This window comes from Leptodactylus fuscus, chromosome 8 (genome assembly GCF_031893055.1).
Source record: "Leptodactylus fuscus isolate aLepFus1 chromosome 8, aLepFus1.hap2, whole genome shotgun sequence".
Lineage (NCBI taxonomy): Eukaryota > Metazoa > Chordata > Amphibia > Anura > Leptodactylidae > Leptodactylus > Leptodactylus fuscus.
Window position 1 is genome coordinate 75,010,132 of NC_134272.1, and position 21,265 is coordinate 75,031,396.

The following is a 21,265-nucleotide window of genomic DNA, read 5'->3' on the forward strand; positions in this document are numbered from 1 at the left end:
TTTTGCTGATAGAGCCCCTTTAATTGTGTCTACTTCTGTGTATGGCTTTTTAAGAGGGGAATGAGAACACCCACTTGTAAGATTTTCCTTCATACATGTCCCGGAGGAGTATCAGAAGAATGCAGGGCACAGAATTTGAAGGAGGTTCCGGAATTATTTTTTATGATAAATGGCCGGTCTATTGAAGCCGACATGTCAGGGGCAGTGCTAGATCCATGGTTATTCCATTCGTTACTACTGTTCTTCTGACAAATGACAGATCTTAAATAGATGATTAGAAATATTTATAAAATGTCTGGTTCAAACGTAGTCAGTGGAGAAATATACAAATCCTTTTTTTTATCAAATTGTTCTTAAGCGTTGCTATAATTTTGTATATACTGTAAGAAGATTCTTCTCCAGATGCCTCATTATTAGAGATTAATATCAATTTGCATTTTATTACTGTTATGGCTTTCACTGTTCAAAAAATGAGTGCAATGAGGTTGATGTTACTTTACTCTATTATGTCTCCTCTTCCCATATCACATCCATGTATCCTTTATTTCTACTCTTCATACTGTATATCACGTCTACTAGAATTTTATTATATCTACTCTTTATACTGTATTTCATATCTAAACATCCTATATTTTGCCTCCTCTTCCTTTGTTACATCTGTTCTTCCTACACCATACCTACTAAAAACAATGTTACTACATGACATTAGCTCTTAGTTGACTTGTGCAGAGGGTGCAGAGGGTCCAGGAGCCTTAGGGGACCCATAAGCACTGGCATCAGTATTGAGATTGCAGCTTCCATCTGGTCCATAACCCAAGGAGACCCTCAGATTACCCCTAACCACACTAAGGTGGATTAAAATCTTTAGCACCCGGAACCATCACTATCAAGAATTTGCTGTACGGATATAGTAGTGGACCCCGGACAAAAGATTGCATCGGGGCCCACAAGACTTTAGTTACACCACTGGCTTTGTGTACTATTTCTATATTAGTTACTCTTCTTTTTTGCCAACTCATACTCTTTTTGTAGCTAGTCTTTATTATTTGTACCCTCCTATTATTTTCTCTACTCTTCATTATTTTGCCTATGCATACTCTTATTATATCCGGTCTATCGTTACTATAGATATTAGTTCTTCCTATTGTATATCACATCTAATTTTCCTTTATTTTGCCCACTCACCCTTTACTATGTCTGCTCTTCTTACAGTTTATCACAGTTTATCTACTCTTCCTATATATTGCCTACTCATACTCTTGTTATGTCTCGTTTATTTAATATGGCTACTCTTTATTATGTCTACGCTTCTTTTGTTTTGTCTACTCATACTCTTATTATACCTAGTCTTTATTATGTCTATTCTTCTTCTGTTTTGTCTGCTCATACTCTTATTATACCTAGTCTTTATTATGTCTACACTTCTTTTGTCTACTCATACTCTTATTATACCTAGTCTTTATTATGTCTACACTTCTTTTGTTTTGTCTACTCATACTCTTATTATACTTAGTCTTTCTTTATTGTGTCTACACTTCTTTTATTTTGCCTTCTCTTGTCTTCTCTTCCAGTTCACATCTACTCATCCTTTATTTTCGTTATATTCTTTAGGAAGTCCAGGAGATGACACGATTGTCTGATGTTTGCTAGATAGCCAAATATAGATAAGTTCCACCAGCGTCACTCTCTGCCTAGTATAGTAGTGACGGCTACTTGACATAATCCTGGTAGCTCCCAGTCTGGTGACTTAGGCCACACACTATCCATCTGATAACCATCCCCATTTATAGGTAACCAGTATCAAGGATCTGGCAATTCATTCATGAATATTCCTTTCTAAGTAGGAAATGTTCTCCTGTGCACTAGAATGCCCGTTCTACATGAGTAAATCTGCAGACTGCAAGGTATAATATATGGGAATATTTGCATCAAAAAGGTTTTCTTCCAAGGTCAACAAAGGCTGGCATGCAAATGTATCACTTTCCTGTTTATGGTCAAGGTTCATAGAGTTCATATATAAAAGTCAATTGAGGAAACCCTTTGAAAAATAAAGCTATTGAAGCATGACATGATGTCTGCTGAATATTTTATTTTACCACTTTTTACTTCATGTATATAAATGATAACAACTTAAAGGGCTTGCCCAGGAAATAATTTTTTTTTTCGGAGGCCGGATAAGGTAAAAAATAATTTAAAAAACACCATACTCACCAGTCCCTGGTGCTCCGATGTCCCTGCAGCACCCAAGGCTTGTTCTGACAGAAGTCCTTGCCACACATGTATGGGTTTTTTTTCACACTCCCTAGCCTCCAGGGGAAGAAAAAGGATTTTGTGGACAACCCTTTAGAAGAACATTTCTATCTGACAAATGTTCTGCATTGTCTCACTGACTTTTCCATGCAACACTTTGTCAGTCCTGCTAGATCCTGTATCTGGACCCAATTTTAATTCATTGGATACACAGGGTAGAAGACATCTAACTTATGAAAGACCTTAGTGCATCCCCATGGAACACCCATGACTACTTTTCCTCCACCTGTACTCCCTGGATTTTTTCCAGGGCTCCCAGAAGTTCCATCTCCTTGTGGTTGGAAGATGAGTTCCCAGCTGTGTCTAGGGGTCTCTCCTTTCAACACTGAGAGGTGCCCTGTTCCCTCAAGGGTGACAACAGGAATTGAAGCCATAGTGGTGTTCACTTTAAAATGAGCTTTTTAGGAACTAATGATAAAACTGTCCTTTTTTATAGATTAAGAGTAGACTTCATTTTTTGATGAACTACTTCAAAATGGCTGCCATAACTGAATAGACTGATTCTAATAGGTCTGAAAGTCAAAGTTATGGATTGAAATCTCCCTTAAAATTCCAAGGTACCCCAAACAGCTCTGAATGACTTGATTTAAGAAGCCAATAAGGAGTTATTTACAAAGGTTTTCTGTTGATTAGATCAAGCATTATAGAAATCAGTGCCTCTCGGTCAATGGCTGCTTAACAATACATCCATTTGTATAGAGGACTCCTCAATCATCACATTGAAATGACTGCTCATTGGTTTCTGAAACATGTCTGCACTCCACACCTGCCCCGGTCTTGTCACACTAGTGTAAGTACAATGTACTGTCTTCATATAGGAACTGGTGGTGGAGGAGATAAAGACTGCCAAAGTAGAAGTATCTTGTATCACGTGGAAGAGACATGATCTTGCCAAGGTCACATCCAATATTCAGCAAGTTCTCACCATTTCATGACATTTAATGGCACTTTTTAAGCATTTGTCCCAAAAGATGAGAAAAGTAAGTCAATGGGCAGAGCATATCTGTGACTTATCTAAGAACTTATAAGAACTAAATTGTAAACAGAACCCATTGCACTATGGGAATTGCAATTACAGGTGAATTACTGTAGTCAAGTCCTATACGCTGCAAACCTCTAAGATGGGCTCTGAGCTGCAGGCTGTTGACTAAAGCGTCCTCATGCTTGGACCATCGCCTCTCTTGTCTTGTCCAATTCCACCACTGTTTTGTATTCGCTAGGACCTTGCTTTCTAGAAGGGCATGTTGTGAATTTGGTAAGGTTAGTAAAGAGATTTGGGACACTAATTTACAGACAGAATTTAGCAGTAGTATGTGGATGGTTTTTGCTCTTTTTATATTATTTTATGTTATGTTAGATGATGCCCATCGTTTTCCCAACATTTCCATTACCCTTCATGTTAATGGGAGCCATCCCGTTGCAAAGGCCAATCGGCAGACGGCATATTAGATCATAACTAGTGGTCCTAATTAGTGGTTGACATCTTTTGCCACAAAATATCTGTCTTCTTATCTCCTCCTGCTCTTTAACATGCCACCTTTTTCCATGTGATTTTCTTTAAGTTAATGCCATACAAATTTTTGTTTTATACATCATAATTTTTTGTCACCAGACACTCCTATGACCCGAACTTTATGGACCTGCAAAATAATTTGTGATGGGAAAAATAATCCAAATATTCATTCTGTACTGTCTTTTACCTATTAATAGTTATTCAAATGCGTTGCAGCTCCGTAAATTCACTGGACCTCTTGTTGGCCAATTTTCTGGTGTTTGAGATGCCATTAATATGTTGACCACCAGCGATCTGACATGTTCCTTAACCCTTACCTACATTATTCAGCATGCTCATTATGTGCACTATTTTGACCAACTGTGTGTTCATGACCATGAGTAATCCCCCGGACTGGACCAAGAATGTAGAGTAAGTGAAAAACAACGTAAACTTGGCTTTCATTATGGGTATAGATTAGTCTTGTAACCCAATGTGAGATCTTCTTATTGTGAAACGCAGATACACCTTCACTGGGATTTATACCTTTGAATCGCTAATAAAGATTCTGGCGAGAGGTTTTTGTTTAGAAGATTTCACTTTTCTGCGAGATCCATGGAACTGGCTCGACTTCAGCGTCATTGTCATGGCGTAAGTATCTCCTTTATTTTAAGATTGTCCTAAATTTCATATGTCCCTATTAGCTGTAATACCATTTCTGAAGTTAGCTTAGAGACAAGTTCTTAAAGTATTATAGTGTTATGAATCTTATCAGTAGATTTCTACTAGCTAGTTAATATCTAGATGTCTAGTTGTTAATATCTATCTTTGGATTGTCTTAGAATGTAGAATAGGATGTGAACAACGACTAATAAGAAATTGTCCTTCTGTCGGGACCTCTAGGGATCAGTTGTGTAATCTGTAGACAACTTTGTAATTGTTCAATCTCCCTGTAGCACCTCCGCAGGTTAAATTGAGCATTACACATTGAAATCAATGTGTTGTCCCTCTATTAACTCAGAATCCCCCAACAAATGGTATGAAGATAGGTTTTCTCAACTAGACACCCCTTTGAATTATGGAATGATTTAGATGCACATCTACGATTCTTCTATAGATATCATGAGAGTCACCTGCAAATTCACACATTGAATTATTATTAATTCCATGTTTTCATGATTTCAAGCACTTTTATTCAAGTAAAAACTGCAAGATTGATGCAGAATGCTAAAAATATCCCATTTCTGTGATCCTGAGAGTAAATGTATTTGTGAATAATCCGCTCTTATCCAACAACCAGAAATGGAAACAATTGAAATATTTAAAGATTTTTTTGTTCTTTTTGAAGTGCTCACAATTGAATTTATCATTACCGTACACTTTAAAATTTAAGTCATCCCTAGAATTTAATGAAACACGAAGATAGTCCAATCACAGCTAGTTTTAGTGGTTCCTTTACTGGAGAAAATGTGAAATAACCCACCAAAAAAGACATATGAACAATAGGATAGAATTGACTGATTTGGTTTTGCTGAATTTTTTTCATTTTTTTTTTTTTTTTATCTCTTCTTAAAGGGGTTTCTGGCCTTAAATTGATTTCCACTTAATAGATCATCTCATCTGTGGAGGTCCTACACCTGGACTCCTCACAGATCAGTTGTACCAGCCGCTATAGTAGAGGACTGGGAGTAGATGTAGTCAGTCCCGTTCCAGTAATAGCAGCGGAGTAGCCACCCTATACACTGGTTAATGGCATTTTTAGGAAAGTGCAATACTGCTCCCATTACTTGGCATCCTATAGATGGGTCATAAGTATGAAAAATCAATTTAGGGGCTGGACAACCCCTTTAAGTCATTTTGGTTGAGCCATCATGAAACTGAGTATTTTTAGTTGGCCCATATGTCCAAAATACAGAGCAGCCATGCTATGTATTGTAAAAATGGAAATAAGCCAATAGAAAAGTATCCATTTTGTAGGCCTTTGAGTTTGACAAGGCATACAACCATTTTATAATTCCCACAATCTTCCCACACAATCTAAGATCTAAAAAAGTTTTGTCTTAAGTTATCGGCTACAGATCGCCCAATTAAAATGTCTTTTCAAGACTCATCCATTAGTTGTTTTGGCCTTTTCCCATTCCAGAACCCTCATTTATTTAAGAAAGAGCCCGGAAGCCAAATCAAAAGGAAATACTGTTTTTGGTGGCGATTCGGATGAGTTTGTCAGTAGAAGGAATTGCTTCCTACTTAGCCACAGTCCCCACTTAGCATTTTATGTCTACTTAGCACAAAAAGTTTGAAGAACCTTTTGTGAAATATTTGGATACACTTAGATTAAGACCTTATTCATTGCACCAGCAAAGGAAAGAAACCATTACATTGTAATTACTAATGGTCCTCGATGTGTACGAAGAGTAAAGACCTTATATCAAGTGTCACTAGAAATGTAGAACGTGTAAAAAAAAAAACATAAGAATTGATTTACTAACTTTGTTTGCAGTTGACAATTAGATAGTCGTATATGAAGGATATAACTCGATGATCCTTCCTTTTCCAGGTGGCTAAGAGAGCACTTCCATACAGTACAGAATGTTTTTGTATTATCAGAGTTTTAAGCTGTAAGAAATTTGCCCGATTGACTCCCAAGTAAAATACTAAATCCAATTTTGGATGACTTTAAGACATGATGTGACTCCAGATCTGTACAAGAAAAGTAAATTATTAGCGAAATGACTTAACAGTATGTATACAGTGGATTGTATAGACAGTATAGAAAAAGTAACTTTTTGAAAACTAAAAATTTAAAAGAATATCAAATAAATATTCCTTTGGTAAATTGTGCATGAGACTGTCTATTTTACAATTTAGAATTTTACAAATTTTTACAATTTAGAATTAGAATTTGTATTAGTATGATATGAGAATTTTACTTTAGGTAATGGATTTTTAAGGCTTTAAACATTGTTACTTAAAAATTTAAAAATTCAATCCATAGACGATAGATTATAAGAACCTTCGAGTGAAAAAGTATTATTACAAAATAGATTTAGAACATTTGCAGATTCCCTAGTATTGATTTGGAGTATCTGTTAAAAAGGACACTCCATGGCAACACCCGCCTATTGTCCCCGTGAACTTTTTGAACGGCCTATGATCGACTTATAGCAGAAACATTAACGCTCTAAATCCTCTCTAACATACAAAATCTTGCCGATACCAGTTCAGTCCAGTCCACCCCATAACTTTTTGAATTGGCCATTCAATTCTGTGAGCTACTTATGAGGCCAATGCCCTCGCCCACAGTCTTCTCCCTATCCATCACCCTAGCCAATAGACGTTTTGAACTGAACACCGAAAAAAAAGGTCTTAAAGAGAGACCGCCGTAAATATCCTGAATAACTCTGGTTTAATCCTACAGGTATGTAACAGAATTTGTAAACCTAGGCAATGTTTCAGCTCTTCGAACTTTCAGAGTATTAAGAGCTTTGAAAACTATTTCTGTAATTCCAGGTAAGAAGTAATTGGTGTGAGGTGTTAGGCCCCTTGTACATCCAACTGTTTCTTTGTGTCTGTCATTGTGTTTGTGTGTGAACTCCCCTATTGCAGATATGTGACAGAGTTTGTGGACCTGGGCAATGTCTCAGCATTGAGAACATTCAGAGTTCTCCGAGCATTGAAAACAATATCAGTCATTCCAGGTGAGAGACAGGTTAAACACCTAGGCTGATTCCGTTTTTTACTCCATCCAACTAGAATCACATTTTGAGCATAAAGCCTTGTTGCTTGCATTGCAGTATAAGATCCAGAACGAGTACAAAAAGCACAAATCTCTTGGCAAATGCTTGGTTTCCAAACGATCTTGTGCTTTTTTGTGTCATCTTAAGCTTTTGATTTCTTTTTCTTCCAATCAGCCTTAGAGTTTAACGATTTTTTTGCATGGGGCATCGCAATATACCCAGCCTGCGTGATGTTTGTTATGTTTCTTTTTGTTTTTTTGTTTTTTTTCCTTTTTCTGTTTCACATCCAACTAACCCTATATGTGAATGTCTTTATGGTTGTTTATGTCATAAAACGTATATCTTCATCCCAAACAATGCTATGTGTTATGATTACCTGTCGAATCAAGAATAAAATGTTTCGCTTTAATGAAATTTGAAAAAAAAAATTGAAAACAAAATAAATATCTAAAAAAAAAAAATTAATACTACAAAGTGTGAACATGATAGTTATTGGACGCATGGGCATTGCATGGGAAATATTGGATTCTTTAAAGAAAATTAGACAAATCTTGACTTTTACGAATTGGACACAGTTTTATAATATACGATCATGAAAATCATTGACTATCTTCTTGCCGGAAACTGTAACTTTCTCAAAAACAGTATGTTATAAAATTGTCAGCATATGTATGGTATAGATTGCAGCACTTTTTCAACCGATATGCCTATGGTAGACTTCACCTATAGCATGAAGTGCAAAATGACTTGTTTTCTTACAAAACAAGTGTTTTCTTTTTGCTTTTTATTCTTACAAAAAGTTCATTCTTCATCCTTCATTCACTTTTCACATGATCAACACGACTATTGCTATCTCTTCCACCTGCTGAGTTGACATCATATTCCACAATTTCACCACCATTACAGTTTATTTAGGCTGTTGCATGGGAAATAGATTCGACCGTAGGCCTCATGTTTCATTGCCTCACTTCTTTTTGGCATTCGATAACCATCTGCCTGTTTTTCTAGGTCTAAAGACCATTGTGGGGGCCCTGATTCAGTCTGTGAAGAAGCTTTCAGACGTGATGATCCTCACAGTGTTTTGTCTCAGTGTCTTTGCCCTGATAGGACTGCAGCTTTTTATGGGACACTTGAGAAATAAGTGTGTTAGGTGGCCCCCAGATTATGAAGCGAATATTACCTCCTACTTTAATGAAACTGCTGGCATAAATGGTTCCTATATAAACATAACCTTAAATCCATTTAACAAAGACGAATACATCAAGAATGAAAGTGAGTATGTGCGTTACAATCTAGAAAAACTACCCAATGGCTTACTGAGAAACTGTTGATCTCATGAATGTTGTATAATGGCTTTGTGGGGTGAGGGTGGGGCAGTATGGCGGTAAGGAGGAGATGTATAGCGATGAAAAAGAAGGGACTGCATTGGCTTAATTTGGGTTCTTACTGTGATTACTGGGAACGGGTCAAGAGTTTTTGGGATTCTAAGTCTTTATGGACCGGTGGTTTAGTGTGCTAAGGTACAAAAACCTTACTCAAATAACCATATATAACTCAGGGTGGGTTCACACCTGCGCCTGGTCTCCGCTTTGTGGGTTTCCGTCTTCTGCCCAAGAAGCTGGACAGGAGACGGAAACTCGGCAGTCAGTGTCCGCCCGTGAACGTCTTCTGAGCTCCGCGGTGAAAACGTTTTTTGTTTTGTTTTGTGTTTGAGTTTGTGTCTGGTTAAAAAAAAATGGTTTTGACGCGGAGAGGCCCAAGACGCTCACGGGCGGACACTTTGCAAACCCATTCAAATGAATGGGTTTGAAAACTGACTGCCGGTTTCCGTCTCCTGTCCAGTTTCTCGGGTAGAAGATGGAAACCTGCAAAGCAGAGACCGGGCGCAGGTGTGAACTCACCATCACCTACACCCATATGGTAACACGTAGTACTTTGTACCTCTCGTATTAGTATTTGTTGGATGTTTATGATTATTATTGTGTTTAAATCAATATCATATGGGCAGGAGATCAACACCTGGCACCATACACATAGATGTTGCCAGGCTAGTGGCATGTTCATCGGCCTACATCTTCCGAAATGCGTTGCCTGTATAACATTAATAAACATACTTAACATGAACCTTGTCCAGTACGGTCTGTCTTCACCTAAAGGAAAGATCATTTTACTTGTACAGTAGGTCTAGAAATTTGGGAATACATTGACAAATTGGTTACTACTTGGGGGGGTCTGTGCATCATCTGATACTGACCACTTACTTGTGACAGTTCCCAAAGAAAGGACATTGGAAGAGCACATTGCATAGAAGGGGGTCTACCAGCTCCACCAAAATCAATAATAAACCACGTACGTTCTGTTGTAGGACTGGTTAGTGACATAGCAGACATAAATTTTTCAAATTGGAATCCTGCTGATGAAATTTTTTTCTACTTTCATTCCATATGCAAAGTAGCTGTTTGGTGCACCCTGTTTAGTATCTGTCAGGCCACCTATTTTCTTCCATGGCTGCCAAACATTGAGGCCTTTCAATCTTTATGTTAGGGGATGGCACTGTGTGGTGGCCAATGCAAAACCAAGTGCTTGGAGAGACATAGGCATGCCCTAGTGCACACAACACACCGTAGTGGTCTGCTCACTATGTCACTAGTCATTCTTACAGTACTACGGCATATTAGTTATTCAGAAGAGATTTTGTTGGTGGTCGTTGACTTCCCTTACAACATGTTCCCAAATGTTATGGTAATAAAAGCATTTCTGAAATGTTTGATGATTTTTAACTATTAATGTAAGTAAATCGAAAAAATATAAACTATCAAAGCCGAAACCTTTTGTCAATCATAAATGTTACATTTAGTTTATAATTTTAACGTATTGAAGTAGAATTGCTGTAAAACAATGAATCAGAATAGAATAGATACATGTCCAGCTGTTCATTTCGAAAATATATCATTTCAATTTTTTTCCCTTTCGACCAGGAAATTATTACTATTTGCCTGGGCAGAGAGATGCCCTTCTTTGTGGCAACAGCTCAGATGCCGGGTAAGGAATCAGAAAACGTCATTTTTACATTGTTTGTTAGGAGCCTTTATATTATCTGATTATATAGACCTTATTACACTGTAAGGAACCTTCAGATCATCTCATTATATAGGCCTTATTATATTGTAAGGAACCGTTATCTCATCTAACCCTACAGTCCTTATTACATTTAAGGAACCCCCACATGTTCTCATCTTACAGCCATTGTAACATTGTAAGAAACCTTAATATTATCTCATCCTACAGCCATTATTATAGAATAAGCAGCCTCCATATTATCTCATTTATAGTTCTTATTTCATTGTAAGGAACCGTTATATCATCTCATCCTACAGCGTGTATTACATTGTAAGAAACCTTCATATTATCTAATCCCACAGTCTTATTACATTGTAAGTAGCCTCCATATCATCTCATCTTACAACCCATATTACATTGTAAGAAACCGTTATATCATCTCATTCTATAGTCTTTATTACATTGTAAGGAACCTCCACATTTTCTTATCCTACAACCGTTATTGTAAGGAGCCTCCATATCATCTCATCCTACAGTCTTATTACAAGGAGTCTTCATATTATCTAATCTTACAGTCTTATTACATTGTAAGAAGCCTCCATATCATCTCATCCTTCAACCTTTATTACATTGTAAAGAACTGTTATATCATCTCATCCTACAGCCCTTATTACATTCTAAGGAGCCTTCATATCATCTCATCCTACAGCCATTGTTATAGAATAAACAGCCTCCATATTATCTCATTTATAGCCCTTATTACATTGTAAGGAACCTTCATATCATCTTGTCCTACAACCATTATTACGTTGTAAGGAACCTTCATATCGTATCATCTCACCCTACATCCCTTATTAAATTGTAAGGATCCACCCTATACTCTCTCTTCACTTACCTGGTGGAGCTTAGATACAATATGTGGGTTTTACTAAACCTAAATCAATATATTTGCTGAAGGATATAAAATGTTTCCAAGGATCTGATTGTTAGTTTTGGGGTTTCTTATGCAATATTTCTTACCTACACATGTCAATGTTCTGTGTTTTAGCCAATGTCCAAAGGGGTTTGTATGTCTGAAAACTGGAAGGAACCCAAACTATGGCTACACAAGCTTTGATACCTTCAGCTGGGCCTTTCTATCTCTGTTTCGATTGATGACACAAGACTACTGGGAGAATCTCTACCAACTGGTGAGATCAATAACCTACAAACCTAGTATTGTCTTTACAAGTGTACAAGAAATAGAAAGCTTGGCAACAATAGCAGTATTTTTTACTTGAAACCACTCCTCTAACTTTTCCCCGTTTCCTTTGTGCTACCACACAAGTTGTAGAGCCCCCCATTGTGTAACACAGAGTAATGGTGCCCTATTAGTGCACCCTACCATTACTATCATACCAGACTGAGCCAAGCCACAGATGGCAGTGGTTACTGAGTGAATGGGAACGTTGAATTTGGGACATGAGTCAGGCTTTCCAGGACTGCACCAGACATATGGTGATGTCCTGCAGGATTTAGGAATGTTGGAAGGGATGACTATAGTCTTACAACACCAACAATATACTCTGATACTCTATGTATCTATAGGGATGAGCTCACTAATCCTCGGTTTCCCCTTTTTCAGTCATATAGTGTTATCTCTGGTGTAAATATTGGCATTGCAATGGTTGCAACTATGACCAGGCCCAGAAGTGAAGGGGATGCACAGGTCACCCACAACACGCTAGGACTTCTTTGACATCTTTCTGATTCCCTTGGATGGCCTTCAGTCTGTGCATTGTAATTTTTTTTGGGGGGGGCTATGGCACAAAAAGGGGCATTATTGTTTATGGGGCCACGGGGAATGGGAATGATGAGGGGAGTGCATGGACATGTTGAGAACAAGTCTTCAGCCCAGAACACTTAAAGCAGTTGTCCCGCCATGCCCCCCAATGATACAACTCTTGTCCCTCATCCTGTGGACAAGGAATAGGTGTCTTTAACAAGAAAACCCCTTTAAGCCAAGGGAAATTTAAATGCTGTTAAAATATCCAAATAGGACATGAGGAGAAGTTACGCAGGCAGGCCAAGCAGGGCAATCTCTTTTAATCTCAAACACATTAAGATATGGAATTAAATGCAAAAGATTAAGAATTGGTCTGTAACTTTTTTCTTTCAGACCCTACGAGCTGCTGGGAAAACCTACATGATCTTCTTCGTACTGGTCATCTTCTTGGGTTCCTTCTATTTGGTGAACTTGATCCTGGCCGTTGTTGCCATGGCTTATGAAGAGCAGAACCAGGCGACTCTAGAAGAAGCCGAGCAGAAGGAGGCCGAATTTCAGCTAATGATGGAGCAGCTGAGAAAACATCAAGAAGACATACAGGTGAGATATCTAGTATCAGTTCTCCTGGGGGTCTAACGATTGGAAGTGCTTATATTAATCTTAGTAGGATTTATTAATATTTATATGTTCCATGTCCAGGAAACACATCACACTAGGTAAAGTTAATCATTTTGAAGAGGTTTTAAGACGTCATATAAATAACGTACGCTTAAGATAGGTCATGAGTGTGCAGACTGGTGGAGGTCCAATGTCTGGACCTCATCCATCAGTTCTTCAGAGCTCATTGTATGGAGCCAGAAGTAGACAGCTCTGTACACTGTGTAGTGGCCATACTGGACAATTGCAGCTCAACTTCCATCCAAGTAACATTTACCAGGATCAATCTTTACGTTGGCCTACTAGTGGAGCTTAGTAATAACTAGAGATTTTGGGCTTGACACCCACAAATTATTATTATACACTCATTCTTGGATGACTATGATCTCCTTCTGGCCTCTTTGGTTGTATCAGCTGCCTCAAGGGATTGTTGAGACCTGTTATTGGGCCTTGTTGGTCATGTGGGGTACACCAATGTCATGAAGCTTTGGCGCACGCTTCATTACATTGAAGCACCTCACATGAACACTGAGGCTGAATCACATGCCTCAGTGGTCCCCTGTGGCAGCTGATGTCACCCAAGAAGCCAGAAGAGATTCAACAATGCCTGTGATGGAGAACGGGACACCACGAGGTAGGCCAAGAGAGCTGATAGGAGGTGAGTATTGGAGTTTATTACTTTTTCTAATCTCTCCTTGACCTCCATTTATATAATAGCATTTCAGAGCAAACCTCGTGATGATTCACAAAATAATCTTGCGAAGTTTGCCCTTCTGTAATAATGATGTCATGGATATAGCTCGACCTCGAAACTAAGCATTTGACAAAGATTAAGAAAACGACTTAAAGTAACTCCAAATTATTTTTCATCAATGAATAGATCAAGTGAATGTAAGAATATGTGTCTACAGTTTGAGATCATTAGACAAATCTGTTTCCTTCTCCATTTATCAGGTTCAGCTTTTCTCACCAAGTAGAACTCTATGGAGAGGGAAGAGGGAAGAGGTAAAAAAAACCCATGTAAATAACTGATGTATAGAAGATAGGAGGGTCCGCTCAACAAGGGTGTCTTAAAACGGAACTTTTATTCCAACATAGTTAAAAAATGCAAGATAGCCAACCAAACAAACATGGTGGACAGATAGAAAAAAATAGTGAATAAAATCACATTCGCTGACGCGTTTTGAGACTTAGCGTCTCTTAATCATAGCTAGCCCTGTGTATGGTTCTGCCCACACGAATCATTCGTGCGGGCAGTGCGCTGCAAGAACACGGACCCGTTATAGTCTATGGGGTCCGTGCACTTTAACTGCACAGCAATCCTCCTAAACACTCTCCTCCTGCTACTCGTGGACTTGGTTACTCTCCTTTAGTCGAATAGTGGTTTCCCCTGAAACGAGCATTTTTCCCATAGACTATAATGGGATTCTATATTCAATCGAGTAGTCAAATATTGAGGGCCTACTCGAAATGAATATCGAATCTCGAATATTTCACTACTCGCTCATCTCTAATAGTGATGTGTTCACTTGTCTTATCACTTAGAAAAACTCATCTTTGCTTCATTCACAAGGCCTCGCCTTATTGACTACGAGAATGATGTCAGATATTGGTTACAGGAAGATTTCTCTAATGCTTTATTGATTCCTGTATTCAGGGAAAACTGACCCAGCTAATATTATGTGGAGGCTGCAAAATTAGTGCGAGAGAACAATATAGCTCATATCAACTAGATTCTATCTATCTATCTATCTATCTATCTATCTATCTATCTATTTCTATCACCATGTCCTTTGTTGTCATCCATTAGGCAGCGGCAATAGCAGCTCAAGAAGCAGCTCTTGGCTCCCGAGAGTTTAGTGGTGGGACCGGCTATGGTGGACTCTCGGAGAGTTCATCTGCAGCTTCAAAGTTAAGTTCAAAAAGTACCAAGCTGAGCTCAAAAAGTGCCAAAGAAAGGAGAAACAGAAGAAAGAAACGGCATCAAAAAGAGAAAGGGGATGGAGACGAAAAGGGTGATGACGAAAAGTTTCACAAGTCCACATCAGAAAGCAACCTGAAAAAGTTTCTCTATGATGGAATTAGACTGACGAAGACCTCATCACCCCATGAGGTACTTTTTGACTTTTCTTTGTAATCTATGTACAATAAATAACTATGTATTATTTACTTAATATTTACATAGAATAGAATGTATTTTACTAAACTAGATACATGTTGGGGTTTACCGCAATAGTCAAAATCAAGTTTAAACTAGTCATATAAGTGGTATGGGGCCGACTTAGACTAGACAGTCTTAACCCTGCTGTTCTGTTCGCATTTGCTATACACTTGTACTGTTCCCGGGTCAATATGACCCGACCTATTAATTCTTGATTTTTAGCTACTCTAATTGTTTTATTTGAATACTTTTTTTCATTGAAATACTGTATGTGAACATGTTTGATCATAAACAAAAGAAAAATTTAAATTCAAACTTAATTATTTTTTTTTTTTCATAAAAAGGTTACACAGGCTTTTTGCAATTATCTTCTATTGTTGACATTCTGCACACAAATAATAAAGAAGCTTTACATTACTATTACTAAAACATGAAATTTAACTTTTTGAAAACAAATTTTATAAATCAACAAATGAAAAATCATAAAAACTTCAACCATTTTAGAAAGAAAAAAGTAAAAACTGAACATGTTCATGCGTTTTTACACTGAGCACAATAATAAGACCCATGTCCTTTACACAGATATTTTGAACATCCAGCACATGTCAGATTAGTCTTATTGTCACAGGAAGATGGACAGAAGCTGCATCTCTTCCTTTTTTTGCTGGTATCTGTGCTGGTGGAGGCCGTGGATGTGGAGTCTCTTCCTTGAGCATGCTGGACACTTTTTACAATGGCTGCTGCTCCCTCACTTCTGGGGGTCACTTATCTGCTCTCAATATACGGCCTCACCAGGGATTGTCCCAATTCCTCAAGAAATAATCTTCTTTTATGCAGCTTATTCCGCTTCCAATTGGGGTCGATTTCTCTCCATAAGACAAATGCATTGTATGCAGAAATGTCCAGTATGTTATAAAATAAAATCATTGGCCACCGATTGGTTTTGCGTTTGCATGTATATGTTGATATTACTTGATCTAAAGTATCAACTGCTCCCTTTGTGGCATTATAATCCAAAATAATGTCAGGCTTTCTGTCTTCTCTATCACTTACGGCATTGTCATGGTGCATTGTGCTCATGAGAATTACCTGTTTGGGTTTTTTTGGAACATAAGAAACAACAGTTGTATTTCCAGAAAAATAAAAAGTTGAACTGTACACCTATCTCTTGCTAAGGATACCTTGCGGTAGTTCAGGTTTGTCATAGTACCCAGCATGGTAAGTTGTTTTTTCTTCAACATCTGGCCTAGTTGATAGGATTCAAAAAACTTGTCTCATGTGACATTTTGTCCTTTTAGTCCATGAGTCAAATCTAGAACAACACGCATACCCTGATTTTTTTTCAGGTCTTTCATCAGGGGCTTTTCCTGTATACACTTGAACATTTAGAGCATATGAACTTTTGCTGTCGCAAAGTGTCCAGATCTTGATGCCATATTTTGCTGGCTTACTTGGTATATATTGTCTGAATGGGCACCTACCTCGGAATGCCACCAGTTGCTCATCAACAGTTACATTTTCACCACTGTTATACAATTTTGGTAGACTCGCTACCCATTGATTCCAAACATTTCTAATAGGGGCTAGTTTATCTTTAGCTCTTCTTTCCATTCTATCTGTTTTAGAATCAAACCGCAGTACTCTCGAAATGTCATGAAACCTTTCAAGACACATTGTAGCTCTAAATATGTGGCGACCGGTTTCGCAATTCCACAAACTTTTACCCTTTGAATGATAGAGAACCAGTCTCCTCTCTCACAAACAGACTAGATAATTACTTGCTTACTGATAAGAACAGTGAAACCACCACCATTTGGAGATGAAGAACACATAAAAAAACATAACTTTTGCAGTCAGAAATAATCAGAGACCTGTAGAACAGTATAAAATGCTATCGGGTCATATTGACCCGAACAGTACAAGTGTAACAATCAGCGTGTAGCAAAAAGTAAACAAAAATCAAAAAGAAAAAGAAAATGTAGAACTCCACAAATGAGGAAAAGTCAAGGAACCACTAGTTTCAAATCCTCATTAAAAAAAATCTGCAGGGTCTCAAAAATCATTTCGGGTCATATTGACCCGAACAGAACAGCAGGGTTAAAGGGGGTGTGTCACCAAAATCCAAGAACCAGCATATCATCCTAGCCCTGCAGATAGATAGGTTACAGTCACCAAACCCAGCATATCACCCTAGTTCTGTAGATAGATAGGTTAGGGTCACCAGAACCAGCATATCACCCCAGCCCTGCAGATAGATAGGTTAGTGTCACTAGAACCGGCATATCACCCCAGCCCTGCAGATAGATAGGTTAGTGTCACCAGAACCAGCATATCACCCCAGCCCTGCAGATATATAGGTTACTGTCACCAGAACCAGCATATCACCCCAGCCCTGCAGATAGATAGGTTAATGTCACCAGAACCAGCATATCACCACAGCCCTGCAGATAGATAGGTTAGACTCACCAGAATCGGCATATCACCCCAGCTCTACAGATAGATAGGTTAGAATCACCAGAATCGGCATATCACCCCAGCCCTGCAGATAGATAGGTTAGTGTAACCAGAACCAGCATATCACCCCAGCCCTGCAGATAGATAGGTTAGTGTCACCAGTACCAGCATATCACCCCAGCCCTGCAGATAGATAGGTTAGTGTCACCAGAACCAGAATATCACCCCAGCCCTGCAGATAGATAGGTTAGTGTCACCAGAACCAGCATATCACCCCAGCCCTGCAGATAGATAGGTTAGTGTCACCAGTACCAGCATATCACCCCAGCTCTGCAGATAGATAGGTTAGTGTCACCAGTACCAGCATATCACCCCAGCTCTGCAGATAGATAGGTTAGTGTCACCAGTACCAGCATATCACCCCAGCCCTGAACATAGATAGGTTAGTGTCACCAGAACCAGAATATCACCCCAGCCCTGCAGATAGATAGGTTAGTGTCACCAGAACCAGAATATCACCCCAGCCCTGCAGATAGATAGGTTAGTGTCACCAGAACCAGTATATCACCCCAGCCCTGCAGATAGATAGGTTAGTGTCACCAGAACCAGCATATCACCCCAGTCCTGCAGATAGATAGGTTAGTGTCACCAGAACCAGCATATCACCCCAGCCCTGCAGATAGATAGGTTAGTGTCACCAGAACCAGCATATCACCCCAGTCCTGCAGATAGATAGGTTAGTGTCACCAGACCCAGCATATCACCCCAGTCCTGCAGATAGATAGGTTAGTGTCACCAGAACCAGTATATCACCCCAGTCCTGCAGATAGATAGGTTACTGTCACCAGAACCAGCATATCACCCCAGCCCTGCAGATAGATAGGTTAGTGTCACCAGAACCAGCATATCACCCCAGCCCTGCAGTTAGATAGGTTAGTGTCACCAGAACCAGCATATCACCCCAGTCCTGCAGATAGATAGGTTAGTGTCACCAGACCCAGCATATCACCCCAGCCCTGCAGATAGATAGGTTAGTGTCACCAGAACCAGCATATCACCCCAGTCCTGCAGATAGATAGGTTAGTGTCACCAGAACCAGTATATCACCCCAGTCCTGCAGATAGATAGGTTACTTTCACCAGAACCAGTATATCACCCCAGACCTGCAGATAGATAGGTTAGTGTCATCAGACCTCAGCATATCACCCCAGCCCTGCAGATAGATAGGTTAGGATCACCTGAATCAAATTTGTTTTCCCCATGTGTATTGCTGCAGAAATATTGCATTTTTTGTTCTGTGAAGCACCAAGAACATTTCTACTTACCTCCTTGGAGCAATGACAGCATCTTTGTTGCTCTAAATAGCTCATTTACATATTGCTAAAAAAGTGATATTTTGGCAATTTAGTCACCAATTGATATGGTAGGAAACAGGTTGATATGCTGGGTTCTGGCATCTAATTTATCAAAGTGTCTAATCCAGTAGTGGGGCCCCCAAGTGTTCATATATGTAACCCCTATCCTTTGAGTTGGTGTTTGTGTGTGAATTGTATATTGTAGACTAACCTCTTAGTTGTGCAATGTGTATTTGGTAGATGATTGTTGCGGAGACATGGACTTTTGTTGCACTGCTCTCAGTTCCTGATCCGAGCATGCTGTAAAATGCCATTTTTATTTTTTTATTGTTTAATAGTCTCTGCTGGACATCCACAATGATGTCACACCAAGACGCAACAGCAAGACCAGCATGTTCAGTATGTTCCTAGGCCGTGGGAAGGATGTGGCATCAGAAAATGACTTTGCGGATGATGAACACAGCACATTTGAAGACAATGAGAGTAGACGCGGATCCTTGTTTGTCCCTCACAGACAAAGACGGGGAAGTAACTTAAGTCAAGCTAGCAAGGCATCAAGAACACTACCCGTGCTTCCCGTGAACGGCAAGATGCACAGCACCGTAGACTGCAATGGAGTGGTCTCTCTATTCGGTGGCCCATCTGCTCCAACATCGCCTGCTGGATTACTACTGCCAGAGGTGATAATAGATAAACCAGCTTCTGATGACAATGTAAGGAAGTTTCATATAGTTAAGGCATGGTAGCCTTTGTAGAGTGCGTCAGGATCAAATCATTTGGTTGGTCAAGCTTTGAATGTGACTGCTTTTTGCAAGGCCTATAATGTACTAACTGCAAATGTTATCAATCTTTAGTTACTATTCACTAATCTTCTATATAACTAACAAGATATGATATCAGATCTATATATTGCTCTTTAGTGGGCATCTAAAGTATAGTCAGGAGCTTGGAGTGCAATAATGGCATATAGGGTTAATGTTCTATAAGACTTTTCTGGGACTGTAATATCAATGGCTTGTGCGTAGGATAGAGTTCAGTGTGTTCCAATGCCCGAAACCCCAACCGGTCAGCTGAATGACTAAACTGCTGTGAGCTGAGGTGTCGCACACAATGAGTGGCACCCCTATTCAGCGGATTGGCAGGGGAGCCGAGAACTAGAGTTAGTTTGCATCCAATTCGATCCCGTAGGAGCTGAAAAACATTCTTGTAATAGATTCCTTATTCTAAAAAATTGAACGTATTAAATTGCGTAGCAAGCTCTCGATGAACTCAGTCAACTCATACAACCGTGTGCTAGCTCACTGTGCTATCCCAGTTTTTCCCAGGTAGCACACTGACCCATTAATTTGTTTTTCCAAGATAGTACGCTGACTTAGTCTGAAAGTCTGGGCTGCAAAATTCAGGACAGGTCCTATTCCTGTCTAGTTTTGCAGCTGTGCTTCCACGGCTCCTATTCATTGAATGAATTGTGGAAACATGGCGGGTGCATGGGCAGCCATGGATGACATCCGTGTAATGTCCATGCACTGACCGTGCACGCAGACGGTAGTGTGCAAGGGGCCTAAGGTCTCATGTACACGACCAAGTGTGCAACCCAAGGCACTTCCAATTTTTAGAGAGTAGGTCTGTGAATACAGATTGGAACGGAACCCCACACTGAATTCAATGGAGGATGGGATTCACTCAGTTGTCATCCGAGTGTATACGTTAAAAATTTGGACTCCCCTCAGCCTGCATACTTGGCACACTGGATGCACCCCCTGTCCATAGCAGTAGTTTCTAGCAAAAGGGCACGGCCATATAATCCCCACATAGCGAAGCACAGCAAAAAATTGCTGCAGAAAAAAGCATGCACGTTTTTTTCCAAAGAGTTTTCCTCTGTGGACTTTCAGCCCCTATTATACTTATACTGAAAAAATCAGCGTTTCCTTAGGTATAATTGACATGTTGGGATTTGTTAATATTGTGTGGGGAAGGGACACAGAGACTCTGTTCACAGTCTCTGCGTTGTTGCGTCTGTGTTACATACATAACTATGTCATTTGCGGTAGATGTGAACATAACCTTACAGGCTGAGATATAACATACGTGGAATAAATTATTCATCAATTTTAGATTCTATATTTCTAGAGAAGATTCTAAGGGCGGCCGGACGGCGCAGTAAGAACATTTACTATCTCAACTGACATCGCGTCAGTTCTTGGCCAGGATATAGGTCTTGTGGTTCGTGTGAATATACACCATATGAGGAAGTGCAAGTTCATAGATAAGTGT

The 21,265-nt window shown here is 39.2% G+C and overlaps 1 protein-coding gene across 1 annotated transcript in view; it reads left to right on the forward strand.

Moving 5' to 3' along the window:
* The window catches only part of LOC142216425 (sodium channel protein type 2 subunit alpha-like), a 120,564-nt gene that overhangs the window by 44,174 nt on the left and 55,125 nt on the right, over positions 1-21,265 (forward strand). The window contains exons 4-12 of the mRNA XM_075284232.1: positions 4,144-4,234; positions 4,325-4,453; positions 7,409-7,500; positions 8,548-8,811; positions 10,518-10,581; positions 11,648-11,789; positions 12,758-12,964; positions 14,832-15,134; positions 19,330-19,704. Of these exons, the coding sequence (XP_075140333.1) occupies positions 4,144-4,234; positions 4,325-4,453; positions 7,409-7,500; positions 8,548-8,811; positions 10,518-10,581; positions 11,648-11,789; positions 12,758-12,964; positions 14,832-15,134; positions 19,330-19,704 (1,667 nt within the window). The remainder of the gene's footprint in view (positions 1-4,143; positions 4,235-4,324; positions 4,454-7,408; positions 7,501-8,547; positions 8,812-10,517; positions 10,582-11,647; positions 11,790-12,757; positions 12,965-14,831; positions 15,135-19,329; positions 19,705-21,265) is intronic.